Raw genomic sequence first — 15,396 nt, forward strand, 5'->3', positions numbered from 1 at the left:
CAAAATCACATTTGATGGTTCGGATCACTCATTGTAGTTTTTCGCAATGTTACTAGCCTGCTTATAAAAAGTAAAAAAAAATAAGGCCGAGTTGTCTTCGCCTGCGTACCTCGGATGTAACTCCGAGCGATCAATGGAAACAAATCTCGAAGGTCATGATCGATGGTATTCCGAACAGTGGTAGTGACATAGCCACCATAATTTAAGCATCATTTACTGGGAGGGGCCCCGATGAAGTCAAATTCAAAGTAGTTTTTTTTTATTTTTGAAGAACAGTGCCAAGTGTTATATTGAATGATCCGAACCATAAAATGCAATATTTTCAGATAATTTAGGCAAGAACAAAAGAGTGGTTGGAGCGAAATCATTCTTCTACTATTTCAGAGAAAAACACGCGTCCATGTCAAGAATGCGCAAAATCGTCTGAGCGGTGAATGCCCCCCTCCCCTTTCTTCCACCTCCTAGCCCTCCCTCCCCCCTCCAAAAATATAGTTTCCTTATAGCGTGTATAAAGAAGAGAGAGTTCTTATGTAATGTGCTCTTCAGCTGGCCGTTTCAGTGCTTCGACAGTAGTGCAGAAGTCGTGTAAATCCCCATTTGTGTGAACACTTGTTAAAAGAAAACCTCAATGTTAATATTACGTTATACTGTATAATCAACTTGCGCACTTCGCATAATAGCAAAAAGATCGCTATTTCCGTGAAAGAAAAAGGGGAGGGAAGGGGGGGGGGGCTTGGCAAGACAGAAAAGAACCAAAGACGAAATGGTCCAAATGGCAAACGACACACAATTCGAAATGCGACGTCTTAACTTGCGCTGCAACTTTTCCGTTTCGACCGCTTAAAGTTCTGCGCCAGCGACGTTCCTAACAATTCGATACGTATCTGCTCTTTCGCTTATCTAATTTCCGGTACCAAGTAGGACGACGTCCAATCCAACCGGTTGACGGCAGGACAACACGAGGCGTAATCGTTTAGCTTAGTTCGTTCAATGCAGCGAAGAGGTCGGGGCCGCGACCGTAGGCTGCAGTAATTAGTCGGCGCCAGGAGGGCACGAGACCTCTATGGCACAGCCGAGCCAACAGTTTGTATATGCGACGCCCATCTAAAAACGCAGAACCCTGGAGGCACGGGCAGGAGGAAGGGCATGGGTGTGAAAGAAGCGGCGGGGCGAGGTGGCGGGGGGGGGGGGGGGGGGTTGGAGCACAGGCGCGTCAAAGAGCGCAAGGTAACTTCCTCCTCTATAGGACCCAATTACGCCGCAACGCTGAGCGCGTTCCGAGATAGCGCGATGATGCCAGGCAGCCTCGAACGAGAGCGGCATAGCACGGACCTCTCAGAAGTCAGTGCACGCCCAAGCGAGTCCTTTACGCGGAAGCGCACTTGCTCCAAACCTGCCTCACCAGCCGCGTTACTCGCGAGAAGGTAAGGACGGCGTGTCGTGAATTCACACGTGCAAGCACTTTCTCTCACTAATACTGCGCAGCGTCGTTGAGGCTAGGGCCGTGGTGTCAACTAAACGAGGGCCGGTCGAGGCTGCGCTCAGGAATATGCCCGACAGTTAACCGCGCATAATAACGCGTCATGTTGTCCTGCGTCGAATGCTGTCGGTTTTTTTACGTAGGACTCCATATTATCACGTGAAACTGTTGGGTGCATATGAAGGGTATATGCAGCTCATAAGGGTTCACTTAAAAATATGGTACGCTCCTTGGTGTGCGCTCCTGATCGGTGCGACTTGTTAGCACACGGACACAGGAGCAGCCGAGGGGTTCAGTGAGAGGATGAATCGTTGATTCGAACAGTTCGTTACGCGTGACCAGCTTCGAGAATTCAGATCTCGCCTCTGTTTATTAGAGAGCGCAAATAGAAAATAAGAAAAAAAAACGCGTGCACAAGGACAGGATTCAGCATTGACTCGCAACTAGGCTGTTGCGAGGCGCAACGAAAATGAATCACGTATCAGGGAAATCCGTACCGACTACGTCCACTTTCGGCGCATCTCGTCCGTATACGGCTAGTTCTGCATGACATCAAACTCTGTGGCGTCAACAGGACTTGAGTAACGCGTACAACGCCATCGGTAGAGTCCTGAAGTTATCAGGCTATTGTTTGTTCGTACAGTGCCGCATGTACGTTGTGTGCTGTAAGGCCTGTTTTCACGTAGAACACCCCCCCCCCCCCCCTACCCTCCTGAATAAAAAAGATACCTGGAAACGCCATTGATCCTACAACATGAAAGTCAAGATCCCGGCCAAGTGCGACAGCTTAAACAATGCCATATTCAATGCTTACGAACTGTTCTCGAACGCAGAAAGCCTTGCGAGCTTATCCCAGTGATAAGGTATACGCCGCTTCAACGGCAATGCACGGTATTAGTTAGGTGAGTATGTAAACAATCCTACAGCTCAATCTCGAGCAAATTAACTGCGATCCTTGGCGTGGTTCAGTCCCGTAAACGCGAGCAAAGCGAAGGAAAAATTGCACAGCTACACTGTAAATGTTAATTGCCGGAGAAAAAAAAAAGAAGTTACAATGTTGTTCGAGCGGTATAATTGGATGCGCTTCGGAGCACCCTTCGGAATGCAGTAAAATCGCTGCAATGAAGATGCTTGTTATGACTCTACTTTGCTTGTGCAATACTTGATATTACTCAGTCCATGTGTGAAGTGATTAGCGGTGCCTTCCACTTCTCCCCTTTTTCTCCTGTCCTTCCTTCTCTTCAAGTGCGTGGGCGTGGCGTCCTCCTCAAGACACAACTGTCAGTTTGTTTCCATTTTTCTTTGTGTGACGTTCATATGTTTCCGTGAAACAACTACAATGAATACTCTCTTCCGGACTAGTTGGCTCATACTTGAATTATAATCGTGCTGTGCAAGCAAATAAAAACAGGACAGGACAGAGCGCTCTGTCCTGTCTGCCTCTTCTTTTGTTCTTCATCTTGCGCGGCACGTTTATAGAACAGCAATTAGCTCTTATGGCAGGCGCAGAATTCTGGCTGCCTTTTGTTTTCCACGGTCTTACGTCAGGAAAGCGCCCTCAGGGTCCCGCATATTCGCAAGAAAGAACTTGCGCTAGAAGTGTTCGTCTTAAGATCAGACTTCAGCCAATTGTGATGCAGAATCGCCATTAGCAACGGTGACCAACCAATGATAAACAGCACTTACAAGCCAAAACGTTTGTGAATACCGGTCCAGTTTTTTAATCGGTACCCAGAAGTTGCATGCTTCATGACGACAAGGATGAGGTTGCAACACGCATGCGCTGCACGTTCCTTCGCCTATTTATTTATTTATTTATTTATTTATTTATTTATTTATTATCTGCATCTTCATACTTAGGCTTATCACTATACAACGATACAATGTCAGTGTATTTTGCTCTGTTTCATGACTTTGCGATGATGTCTATGACGCCAGATCCGACATTTCGAGACCAAGGCCGGTTAACGAAGCGATTCCTTCCACTATGCTACTTTTGTCATCCAGCATCCACAACCGCCGGATCCAGTTGTTAACGCGGGCGCGCAGTGCCGCTGTGACCACTGACGCAGCGTGAACAGGAATGTCATTGGAATGGGTCAACCGTGTACGAAGACATTTCCCAGTGTCCGAAGTGCTCCGCTCCTGCGTCCGCAGCGAATGCCCGCCGTCTACTTCGGGCGCACCCTGGGACAAAGACACTTCGCGAAGGTGTATACTCATATGCGTGAAATTTAACAGTGATCAAGCTGAAGACTATGAAAGATGAATTACGGACAACGCATTTTATAAGTTACTATTGCAGTATCTCTATGAACTAGGCCTGCATGCTTATATTTATTTTCATACTGACGCTTTGCTGCGCGGCAATCCGAGAGAAAAAAATAAAAAGGAATCGTTGCATTATCAGGGCCCAATTTCGGTATCGAGTTAAAATATCTCTTACCTATTCTTCCCAAGCGTCATACTTTCTAAGTGCCATACGCGCGAGGAACACGTGGTAAAGTCTCTACAACTTCCAAAATACGTGTCGATGCTCCTTCGAGATGCCTGTCGGTGCTCGCACGCCGGTGCCGGCGAGCCCGACGACGCGAATTAATATTCAGATAGCCCGTACGGCTCGCGACCACGCTTACCTCGCCCGGAGTGTCGCCTAACTCCTGTCCACGCATAATGCAAATAATTTCCCAATGCTGCGACAGTAACTGCTACGTTCATGCTCCCACAAGTCGCGTTGGAAAGCAGCCATGTGTGACTCTCTAAGCAGCCTGTTTTTGAGCTAAGGAATAAAAGACTTCATGAATACGCAAAACGAAAGGTGTCTCTGAGACACAGAATCATTTTAGTAAAGCGGGGAAGGGAGAAAAGGAAAAAGGGGAGGGTCAGAAAGAGAGCTGTAAGGATATTTCGGGAAGGCAAACTTCACCGTGCATATTTAGGTATCTGAGTTTTCGTATTGCCTGAGAAGGTAGCGGGAAAGACAATAGCGTGGTCTTACCCTGCTACTGTGCACAGCCATTCAGAATATACGTGCCTGCTAATGAAGGCAGTTTCGCCACAAGATTGCATGCGAATGCTGGTACAGCTGTTCAGAGACCACTTGAATACCGGGTGTCGTACTGGTAGGTTTGTTTCACTCACTAGAGAGATCTCCAGGGAAGTTTTGTGTTGTGACCTTATGTAACTGACATTCCCCCAAAGTTGCGTGTATGATGCCGCGCTTAAGTAGCTTGCTCTTGTTAAACACGTTAAACGCGGTTTAACTTGAAACCTGTTCACCGGTAACATGCCCAAAGAAACTGTGTACTTGAGTTGTTCCCCTGACCAAGAAACAGGTCCACGTGTCGAAACATTGGCTCCATCGCTATCTCTCGTTCGACCATTGTTTATCACTGCATATTTGATTAATCATGTGTTTAAAGAAGTTTGAAAAAAGATTATGCAAAAACCCTCGACAATGATTGCCAATGTAAGCGAAGAGCCCGAACGAACGAGCGGTCGAGCGAACGACAGTTCCCCCTCCTCTCCCCCCCGCTCCCCTCCCCCCTTATATATATATATATATATATATATATATATATATATATATATATATATATATATATATATATATATATATATATATATCTATACCACAACTCGCTGTAAAAATTGAATGCTTGTTGACACTTGTTGCTAACTGTCGTTATATTTTGAGTTTTTCTTTTCAACATGCTGTTAACGGCCGACGACTTCTGTACACACCGTTGTGCTGCGTTGCTTTGTGCTTACTGTTTTCACCCCCTCCCCCTATGTAATGCTTGCCCAGGCCTTTAGGGCATCTGAATAAATAAATAAATAAATGAAGTAACTTAATGAAGCCATAACGCTTTCGCGTTGAAATAACGTAAGGATACTTAAGTGACTGTCAATTCTATTTTTCGCGGTGTGGTGTTGAAAAGTTGTGTGTATATATGTAATGGTATGCACCTATTTCGAACATGAGTGTCCATTTTTGTTTATCTCCTTTGGTTCTAATTTCCTGCTAGCTTCCTTTAACTATATTATGCATAGATTTGCAAACTACGAGTTCCTCAGATTTCGCTAAACATCGTATCAATGGCTTCTGTATGATTGAAGGAATTCCGAAAGACCAACTTAATTGCTCTGCCCACCTTAGAAAAAGAATTGATAGAAGTTTCATTTGAAACTCAAGAGAGATATATAGAGTGTGCTTTTGGTGCTAAGCTCGAAGTCTCGCAACTCTTGTTCCAGGATAGGCAAAGCAATAAGGTTGGCTTTATGGCATTTCTTGAATTATACAGAAGACATAGCGACGTTTTAGCGAAATCCAAGTAACCGATATCTTGCAATACATTGCAGAAAATCAATTAAAGGAAATGTGCATAAAACTGGAACCTGGACAAATAAACAAAAATGGACCTTATATTAGAAGTAGACACATAACATTACATATATGTACAACTTTTCAGCACCATACTCCGAACAACAATTCTTTATTTGGGTTGACTTTCCTATACTTCGCAAAAGCACTCAGGAAGTGCACGTTTGCGTTACTTACGACAGCGATGTCCACAATGCAGACTATAATAATTTTATTGACTCTCTTTAATACACAATCTTTCAGAGCAGCTCTTCGATTAAATGAAATAAATACGAAAGTCCAATGTGGATGACAAAGTATTTTGCAGGCGCTAAAGCAAGATAAATATACTTATTTACGACGACAAAGGGCAACACTATTTAATGACAAATAAATAACAATGCTAAAAACAAGATTACATAATATGATAATCGCTACAGAAGAGGCAGGATGATGACACATTGTTGCAATATGTGAGATGCTGGCTCAAGTGGTGCACAACACGCGACAGTCAGATGAGACACGAAAGTTTTGCATTCCCTGGCTCATACTCCTCCTTTGTTCACACAGACAGGAACATCGAAAATCAATGACGCTTACTTAAGCGCGGTTTATATGGCGCAGTGTATGCGCGCGCCCGTAAATGCAAGGGAAATTACGACTTGCCCTATTCGTCACGTCCCGTCGGAATGTGCATATATTGGCATGTCTTCGTCTTCGGGTGATATACCGGTACTGCGTTCAAACCCGAGTTACCATTGGCTAGGTCATATCGGTTCCAATCTATGCCCGTCTTAAGGTTTTCAAGTTCGGCGATGTAGGCCACGCCACAGCCGTTGTGACGTTTTGACCTTGTCAGTTAACCTGTACAACATTCAGTATAGAAGCACTCATACTGGACACAGAATAGTCTCAACGGTGTATGGCGCACACGAGAGGGTCATTCTAAGTTTACACGGCACACTCAATCCGACTCTGTAACACTTCGCCCATGACCTTGCAAGACGGACCTGTTCGGCCACGAAGAACGATATGTGGGCTGACTCTGTCGTCAATGGTGCAGAATAGAACCGCCTTGCCACTAGAAGCGCCAATTTCCGTGTAAGGTGGTTTTCAAGAGAACCGCATCTTCTGACAGGTGTCGGAAGAGCACCAACTTTCTGTAGATCGGGACTGGTGACTTTTTTGCAGCACATGTGTGCTTGCCAACTGCGCATGTCAGGAATTCACGGTCCCTCTAGCCGACTGGACGTCGTAGACGAACCGCTGGTTGGTGTCGCCGCTCTCGTGTTGTGCTTTAGCCAGCAAGTCATCGCGCGTGACTCGTCCACGGGGCTCGTAGGACCGCTTCCAAGATGGACGCCGAGCAGACTTGGCGCCTCTACACAGCTGGGAGCCTCGTCAGCTGCGGCCTCTCGGGACAACCTTTGTGCGCGGACGGGGACTTGGTAACTTCGGGGTGTTCTCCCTTGGGCCTAATTGACTTTCGCATCGTGATCAAGGCCAGCGCGAAGATGCAGATGAAAAGGATGCCCGCGGCGAAGACGGCGCAGGCCGCCACCACCTCGACGCGCACGCAGCTGGCCGTTGAGGCGACGTCTCGTGCGTTCGGTTCGGGCTCGGCGACGGGTGCGTCGACGACCCGAGCGAGCGTCTCGGCGTCGGGCTCACCCGTCCGAGGCGACAGGCGTCTGACGAAGACCGAGTACGAGGTTCCCTCCCACAGCTTCAGCGTGGCCGACTGCCGCGACGTGTACATGTGGCCTGTCACGTCCGCCGTCTCGCCGAGGACCCTCCACGTGACCTCGTACTTGACCTTCTTGGCCTCCGGCGAGACGTCAAAGTCCCAGGCGATGTCGACCTCGACCTGGTGTCCGCCGGTGTGCCTCTGATTCACCACTTTCGGAGCGGCAAAGGAGGGAAGCGAACTGGCGACGGAGGCGTCCGCCTGCACGGAGTCGAAGTCTGCCGAGTCCAGGCCCAACGCCACTCGAGTTTGAGCAAAGACGCCCTGCGGCGAGAGTGCGACAATCTCGAGCTCCGAGGCCTGCTTGAGTTTGCTGCGGCTCAGGGTGGCGTTGTGGTACAGCGTCTGCTCGGCGTCCCCGAAGCGTTGATCGTCGAGAAGCCCTCTGAGAAAGAGCACGTAGACTAGCGCTCGCTCGATGTGGTGGTCCTGGGAGCTCAGAGGCCTGGACCAGGTCACACGCACGTCATGTGCTCCACGCGCCTCCAGCATCGGAGGCTCAGAGAACACGCCCGAGTGCTCTTCCTCGGTGCGGCTAGTCACTGCGGTGCCGGGACGTAGCTTCGTTGACGTCTTGTGCCAGAACGAGCAGGCCTGTTGGCAGCCGGGAAAACATAATTCGTCCACGGTGCACATGTGCTTCCAAACTTCGAAGTCCTTGTAGAAGAACTCGCACACGTCCCAACACATGTTGCACTCCTTGTCCGGCGCGCATTCGATGTCGTCTTTATCCGTCTTCAGGCCAAGCTCACCGAGGCAGGTGGCGCGACATCTCGCAAACCGGAACACTTCCCGGAGATCCTGTACTTGATGCGACCACGCCGGACGGTACAGCGGTGCCAGGCCGATCGCGCAGAGCCCGAGGACAGCACCGAGGGGGAATACTTGACGGACGAACATGACGAGTGGATACAGGCACCGCAAGTGCGACTGCGAATGAAAAGCCATCCAAATTGCTCGCGCTCTTATACACAGTAGTCGTTTCCCGTTCGACGCACGAAGACTACGTTCGTCCTCTCGGCCGTTCCTGCTCCTCGCCGTTGATTTCCTTAATGTCCTAGATACTCGTGTTCATTTCCGCGAGGCTTTGCTCAGCGTCCATCTTGAACGTGGTCCTACGAGCCCCGTGGACGAGTCGCGCGCGATGACCTGCTGGCTAAAGCACAACGCGAGAGCGACCGCCCCAACCATGCAATGCTTCGTCTACGACTCCTATTCGGCCTAACGCCACCCAAAGCGCCGCGAATTCCGCAATAAATGAAAGCCAAGAAAAAGAAGAGGACCAAGAATATTTCGACAAATGGAGGACAAACACTTCAGATAGAGTTCAGTTTCCATGAGCAAGAAACGGGGGAGACTTTCAGGAATTATTTTATTGATATTGGTAGGTTATTGGCAGCACAATCTTGTCATCATACAGTGTCACGATACATTTTCAAGTGACGAATAGCAGCAAACCTTTTTTCGCTCAACTAAGGTTTTACCGTTAGACTCGCTTGATAGAATGAAGGCTGCTCAATGCACCTATAGCGCAATAAAATGCAGCAATCCCCTCCATGCGGGCAAATGTACTTTTTTAGCCCGCAATACGAGAGCTGCAAACAATAATTGTTTATATTTTCCTGTTGCTCGAAACATACTATATTGATTCTGCTATATACAAGGCAGCTTCTAGGATTTTATGGCGATCTCATCTGTAATGCTGGATGCCCCACAACGCCAAGGTCTCACACAGTTTTTTTCAGTCACTGAAGAGCTTTTTCTTTGTGTTTAAGAAACTTTGACGATCAAAAACCTTATTAAGCGCTAAGTATTGCTGTCTAGTTAAGGAAATACCGAGGAATTAAGTTAAATGTATTGATATGCTACTACATGCTGTTTTCTTTTTAATTCTCATATTGTTGCTGGGCCCGGTCCTTGTTGGCTATGGGTCCAAACATTCTTCTGAGTATTCTTTGAAGTTTTGATCAATGTTAATAAAGTTGAACTGAATTGAACTGAATTATTGTTGTTACCACATGCTGCTGCCAGGTGCTAGTAGCTAGCAGTGCTGACTCGTCCCCATCGCTCGCGCACATGCGACAACTTTTCTAGGCTTGTAACGATAACCGTGTGGAACAATAACGCTATAGCAGAACGTTGTAATGAGTAATCTAGTTATAATGGCCAACCTAACATATTTACCATGGTGTACAAGCAATAACATCATTATATTTTATGGCGTACTATTACTTCACTCACTAAGAAAGCAAAGCAATGTTGCATTGGTTTACTTCAACAGATTCCTAAAAATGACCATGTACTAAGCGCGTAGCTTTGTACCGAGTAGTTTAGTCCCAACATGCATTATATGCAAAATATATAGGGCACGCTAAGGTGTCATCAATACGCACCATTAACAAGGGTGCTTTCAAATTGTAGTGGTCACATCGCGGTGATGGGAATGGCTTCTAGTTACAAGCACAATGCGGTGAATCGTCAAGCAGTATTAAGCTGAAGGATGCTGAAAAACTTAGATTACAGTCCAAAATCAAAGTAACGAGATTTTCTGGTGGACGGTCGTGGAACAAAAAGAGAAGTTACGGCAAGACCAATGGATTACAGGTAAACATATTAGTATGTAATTTAGCTAACTTACAGTCAGCCTGTCGTTGCTTCTTTTTTTCCCTCTACAGTACCTCAAAAAATTCGGGATTCGGCAAAGTGAACCAGCAATGTATTTTATTTTTCCATTAATTATATGAAATACCAGGCGTCAGCAGCCCCTACAGTATGCTTGTAAATCCAGTTGTCGCTCGCACACCAGCTACAAGTTTTCCTTTCTTCTGAAATACAGTCATTGAATGAAGCGATCCGTCTGTGGATATATTCACTTCTACTAATGTGTACCCGTGTCCACTGAAATATTTTGCCTGTAACCAAACCAGGTGAAATCTTATTTTTATATGCACGTTATAGCTTCGTTATGCTTTGTCAGTTTTTCATAATCCAAATGCATCCTATGTATTACTTCGGTTTTTCCTTTCTATAATGTTTTTCTTCCTGTCACTGCAGTAAATGTAACTATTGCATTGTATAACTTCATTCGTCCGTGCGAAGGCACCAAATTGAACCAAGTTATAACATCGAAGAGTTACATTCACAGTAAATACAAAATTACGGAAAAGCAAGACTCAAGTAATAAAAATACATGAGCTGCCGGCCGGAAATGAAGAGGCTGGTCGGTTGGCTTCAACTGGCGTTCACAACGACCGTGACTGCCCGGAAATTTTGTGCGAGATTGATGACGCTCGTCTGCTGATTCGTCATCACCTCGTCAAGCAACGCCCAGACTAGCGCATCCTCAATTAGAACGCCACCGCTCCGTGTTAGCGGTCGAGGCTTGTCTTGTCGCCCTAGAGCCCTGCTAATCAAGCTAACCGTTGGCATATGTTCTCGTGCGTGAACGTTTACAGCGACAGGGACGCGTCGACTGTGCTTCGTGTGCGTCTTGCGGTTGGGGCGAGGCACTTCAGCACCTGGTATTGGAGTGCCTCGCTTTCATTGCGCAGTACACGTCGCTGGGTGAGGGACTACACCTCCTTGGCCTGTGGTGTATGACACTCGACGAATGTTTGTACCCCAGTGGTCGTGCGTCTCGACACGATCAGGCCCATCGCGCTCTCCTTACTTTTCTAGAAGTAATTAACTTGGGTTCACGTTTTTATCTCCTTTGTTTTCGATGGCCAAGACCTCGGATTTTATTTCTTCTATTTTCTAACATTCCTCTAGTAGCGCGATCTGCAGTGACCGGCTGTACTGTAAATTTTGTCATATTTCTTCCTCTGTTTAATCAGACATGCCATCTTGTTCTTTCTTTGCACTTCACTTCCCTTCTTTACAACTTTCATTTCCATATTTCTGTGCCCTCCTTTCTGAAAAGTTGGCAGGTGTTCTGCCCCTTGCTGATCCAGTTGCCAGCCTGATCCTTGCTTGCCTTTTCCTCACCTTCAAGTGTATATATGTTATCACATAAAGTAATCATACTAATAATATAACTTGATTTCATTCAATCCCTGCTAATCGGGTCCTACAACTCATGTCACTGGAACATGAAATAATATTATTTCACTTGAACTAATTTTCTCTTTACTGCAGTCTGCAGAGTACATCCCATTCAGTCAAGAATAGTGACGATGTGTCGACAAACGGGCATGAAAGTTACATAATTTTATGTCAAGGCGCGGTAAACTCTATTCAAAGGAAGTCAAGGTGACAGGACGATAATTTATGCCTTTTCTAATGAGAGTAATTAATTCTCGGATTAGTGCACAATCACGCATGTAGCGTCTTTTTATTGTTTAAAGAAAACGAAGGACGTACTCAAAGCGCATGAAAAATTGTGTTATTGGCCGCAAGTATTACGAAAAAGGAAAAACTATCTGTATTGCTGACGGAACGCAGAACGCCCAACAATGTATCATACGCGGTCTAGTGCCTTCGTCAAAGTGATCATGTGTAGAAACAATCAGCGTACTGAAGCGAATAATAGCCATGTTGGATAAGCAAATAGCTCTATTGACCCGCCGCTCAAAGCCTGCCGTTTGTTCTTTTTTTCTTTTTCTCTATGCACCCCTAGACAGAAGCGGCAAAAACAAGTCTCGTAAACATACGTATTCAACGTGACAGAAGGGGGTGCAGCAACTAATAATCCATTCCTATTTGCGTTAGATATACTGAAGCAAGGCGTATAGCCGGGCCAGTTCGTAATTACACCCTGGCCTGCAGTATCCTGCAAACGTAAACAAATTAACTAAAGAAGTCGCAGTTTCGCGATTGCGATAGCAAATTAGTAGACAGCTATGAGAAGTGAGGATAGTAGTTTTATCGGCAGTATAAACTTGGAAAGATTCGTTTACTAACTGAATTAACAAGCATGGCGTCAGCGTGCACAAGCATACATGAACATATCGCACTGGATGAGCATGGACAGTCGCTGCAAAACGCTGGAAGCTGGTGCGAGTAAGTGCGGCAGCAGTAGCGAGCGAAGTGACCTTCGCATGATCTATCGCTTCAACGCAAGAGCGGCGATAACACAGCCCGCACAAAGTTACGAGCCGTCTGCAGATCCTTTTCAAGATACGGCGCGCGCGGCCGTGCAAGCCGTGCTACGCGCTTGCTGGCGGAGTCGAAGTCGCCCTCCATGAAGGAAGGAAAAAAACTCCGCCCTCACTCCCTCCGGTACTACCTCTCCACTTTCCACGTTTCCATCGTCAGTTCCCCTTGCACCCGGTCGCGAAATGCGCACATGCTGCCGGAGCGCAACGCCGCCACCACTCCCTGCCTCCCATCCCCCCACGACCTTTGGCGCGACGCAAGACGGCGCGTTTGCTCCCCGCTTTCTCCTTCGCGAGAGCCAGATTGAGCCGCGATCGTGCGCTTCCCTCGCGTGCTTGCACTCGCACATACAGCATACGACGCGCGGAGATGCATGGTGTTATCGCCATTGTACTTTATATGTAACATCACGGCGACGGCGACGGCAAAAATGCGCCTGGAGTGTCCGTATAGTTGCTATCGCACTAAACAGATAAAATCGCACTACTGCTCACCTGACGATTGAGGGACTCCATACGTAAGCGAACGCGAGCAGCGCCGCCCATGTTAGGAGGGAACCGAGGATGACGTAGCGCTGCCTCCGACCAGCGCGGTCTGCTGCCCGGGCGACAACAGTCATGCACGCGGCGTTCTGCGGCACTGGCTGAGACGCTGATGACGACGACGGAATGGCGCTGGTTCACGTTCCTTCCACCTGCGCGAGAAAGCCAGTACCAAGTAGTCTATTTCAAACATTTTAAAGAAACATGCAAAAACACCCGTGTACATCAAACCACCCGTCAAAATTAGCCCGTACTACGGCGTACCTTATAAGCACTACGGCATGCCTTATAGTCAGATCGGGGTTTTGGCACGTAAAGCCCCATAATTTTAATTATCTCTCTCTCTGTTTGCTTCAGTTAACGGTACCTGTCGATGCCTTGATAGTGTTGTCGGCGTTGTTTACAGTTCAAAAAGAAACCGTTTTACAATCTTTCCTTGCCTGTGCAACTTATATGAAGGGCATGAAACAAATTAAAAAAATTACATAGCTTTCAATAAAGTTTTGAAAACGTGAAAAGTAAAGATTTCATAACTTTTTTGCACAGCACCACCTGTCCATGCTTGCAATATTCCTACAATATTGTATTGTGCTTCATGCTTCATCCTATGCTTCTTCGTACGCGGAGCAGTGCGCCATGCCCGCTCTCTTTCTTTCGTTAAAGATAAATTAAAGTATTGGAAACTATTGCATCTGAAAAAGTAGACTGCTATGCATTGCAGCCACATCTCTTTGAAATATTTCTTCTTCCTCTTCCCCTCCCCCAGTGTAGAGTAGATCCCCCCCAGACATTTTCTGATTTAATACCCTTGTCTTCTTTTTCCCTCTTACTCTCTCTCTCTCTCTCTCTCCGGTATAGTCTTAGTATAGCCTGAAAAAAAAATACACTCATTGTGTAGATTTCGTACTACAACTATCAGGGACTTGAGCCTCGTAATGAAAGCAAACGCCAACGTCTCGTTTTGTAGTTGCTGTTGTGGTTGTCATCGTCGTCGGCGTTGCTCACTATATCACTCTTTTCTTTTGCGCAACTAACTTGCCAATGTTTCAGGCCAGAACTTTACGTTCGCATGACTCCGTGGAAGCGGATTCGGAACAAAAGTCACATTTTGCACGTATCCACCCTTCTATACTGAGCCCACTGAGCAGCTTACACAAGAGTGAAAACATGTTCTTGAGCAAAGAGGCGTATCGCTACGTTCACATGACGGCTTACGGAGAATAAAAAAAATGACATTGTTTGAAACAACGTTGTTTCTGATCCCGTGACCTCAAAGACAAGTTCAAGCAGGCTTAAGCTTTTGTCAAGGTAAAAATAAGTGAAATAATAAGCCCCAGATAAAAAATTTAACAAAAGAAACAGCCTCAGGTGCAATTCCCATGTCTCCAAAGAGACCCTTTTCAATTTCAAAGGAACGACTCTTTCTTCATTTATTTCTCTAACAGTGTACACAAAGCGGCTGTTCAGTATCGATCGATCTTGTCATCCCAGGGAAACCAGGCCCCAGTTTTGTCCTGTTTAGGCTTTTTATTTGTTTTTTTTTTCGAATACCTTTGGCTTTAGCCATCTCGAGAGGGCCGTGTTGACCAGATTTACTTTGACTGTTGCGACTTGTCGCCCTACTTTATCGTCTTTAAATTACTTTAGAAAGTACACGACTTCTCCTTGCTTTTGCTCCAACAGTTCGTTGTGAAGCTTATCTCAGCAAGGCAGACCCGCTAAAAGCACTGCCCTGCGGATACTACGTACAAGAGGACGATTTTAAGACCGTGGATGGCCGGAGTACGTCTTAAGGAAAGGAGCTTCTACTTGTTCAAAAAGAAGGAGCCGTTCCAGTACAAAGAGCAGCAGCTTGAATGCCAAAGAAGTGGGAACCGTGAAACTAGTTTGGCAAATACACTAACAAAAAAAAAATAAACAAACGAGTAAAATCGAGTTGGGAGGAAGAATCGTTTGGAAAAAAACTCGGGGACAGTGGCGGTGTTATGAACTGTTACGCCTCCCTGCGGGCACGATAGAACTAACCGAGGGACTTGAACACGCACGAAGCTTTGTACTGGGAGTCTCCGAAATGGCGCAGAATTGTGAAAGTTTCAGACAGCGTTATACACTAAGAAGCTGAACAAAAAAATCTGAGCAGCCAAGTTTGTTACATTAAGCGTTAAGA

General features: G+C 46.5%; 2 protein-coding genes across 3 annotated transcripts in view; both read right to left on the reverse strand.

Annotated features, from left to right (window-relative positions):
* Positions 1–15,396, reverse strand: part of LOC142579044 (fatty acid hydroxylase domain-containing protein 2-like) — a 101,369-nt gene that overhangs the window by 70,041 nt on the left and 15,932 nt on the right. For both annotated transcript variants that reach the window (XM_075688864.1, XM_075688863.1), the window contains exon 2: positions 13,182–13,381. In XM_075688864.1, coding sequence (XP_075544979.1) covers positions 13,182–13,306 — 125 coding nt within the window. In that variant the 5' untranslated portion in view covers positions 13,307–13,381. The remainder of the gene's footprint in view (positions 1–13,181; positions 13,382–15,396) is intronic.
* On the reverse strand, positions 6,059–8,692 carry LOC142579043 (uncharacterized). Its single transcript, XM_075688862.1, has one exon. It carries the CDS (start codon positions 8,536–8,538, stop codon positions 7,225–7,227), a length of 1,314 nt encoding a protein of 437 aa, XP_075544977.1. The 5' UTR covers positions 8,539–8,692; the 3' UTR covers positions 6,059–7,224.

This window comes from Dermacentor variabilis, chromosome 4 (genome assembly GCF_050947875.1).
Source record: "Dermacentor variabilis isolate Ectoservices chromosome 4, ASM5094787v1, whole genome shotgun sequence".
NCBI lineage: Eukaryota > Metazoa > Arthropoda > Arachnida > Ixodida > Ixodidae > Dermacentor > Dermacentor variabilis.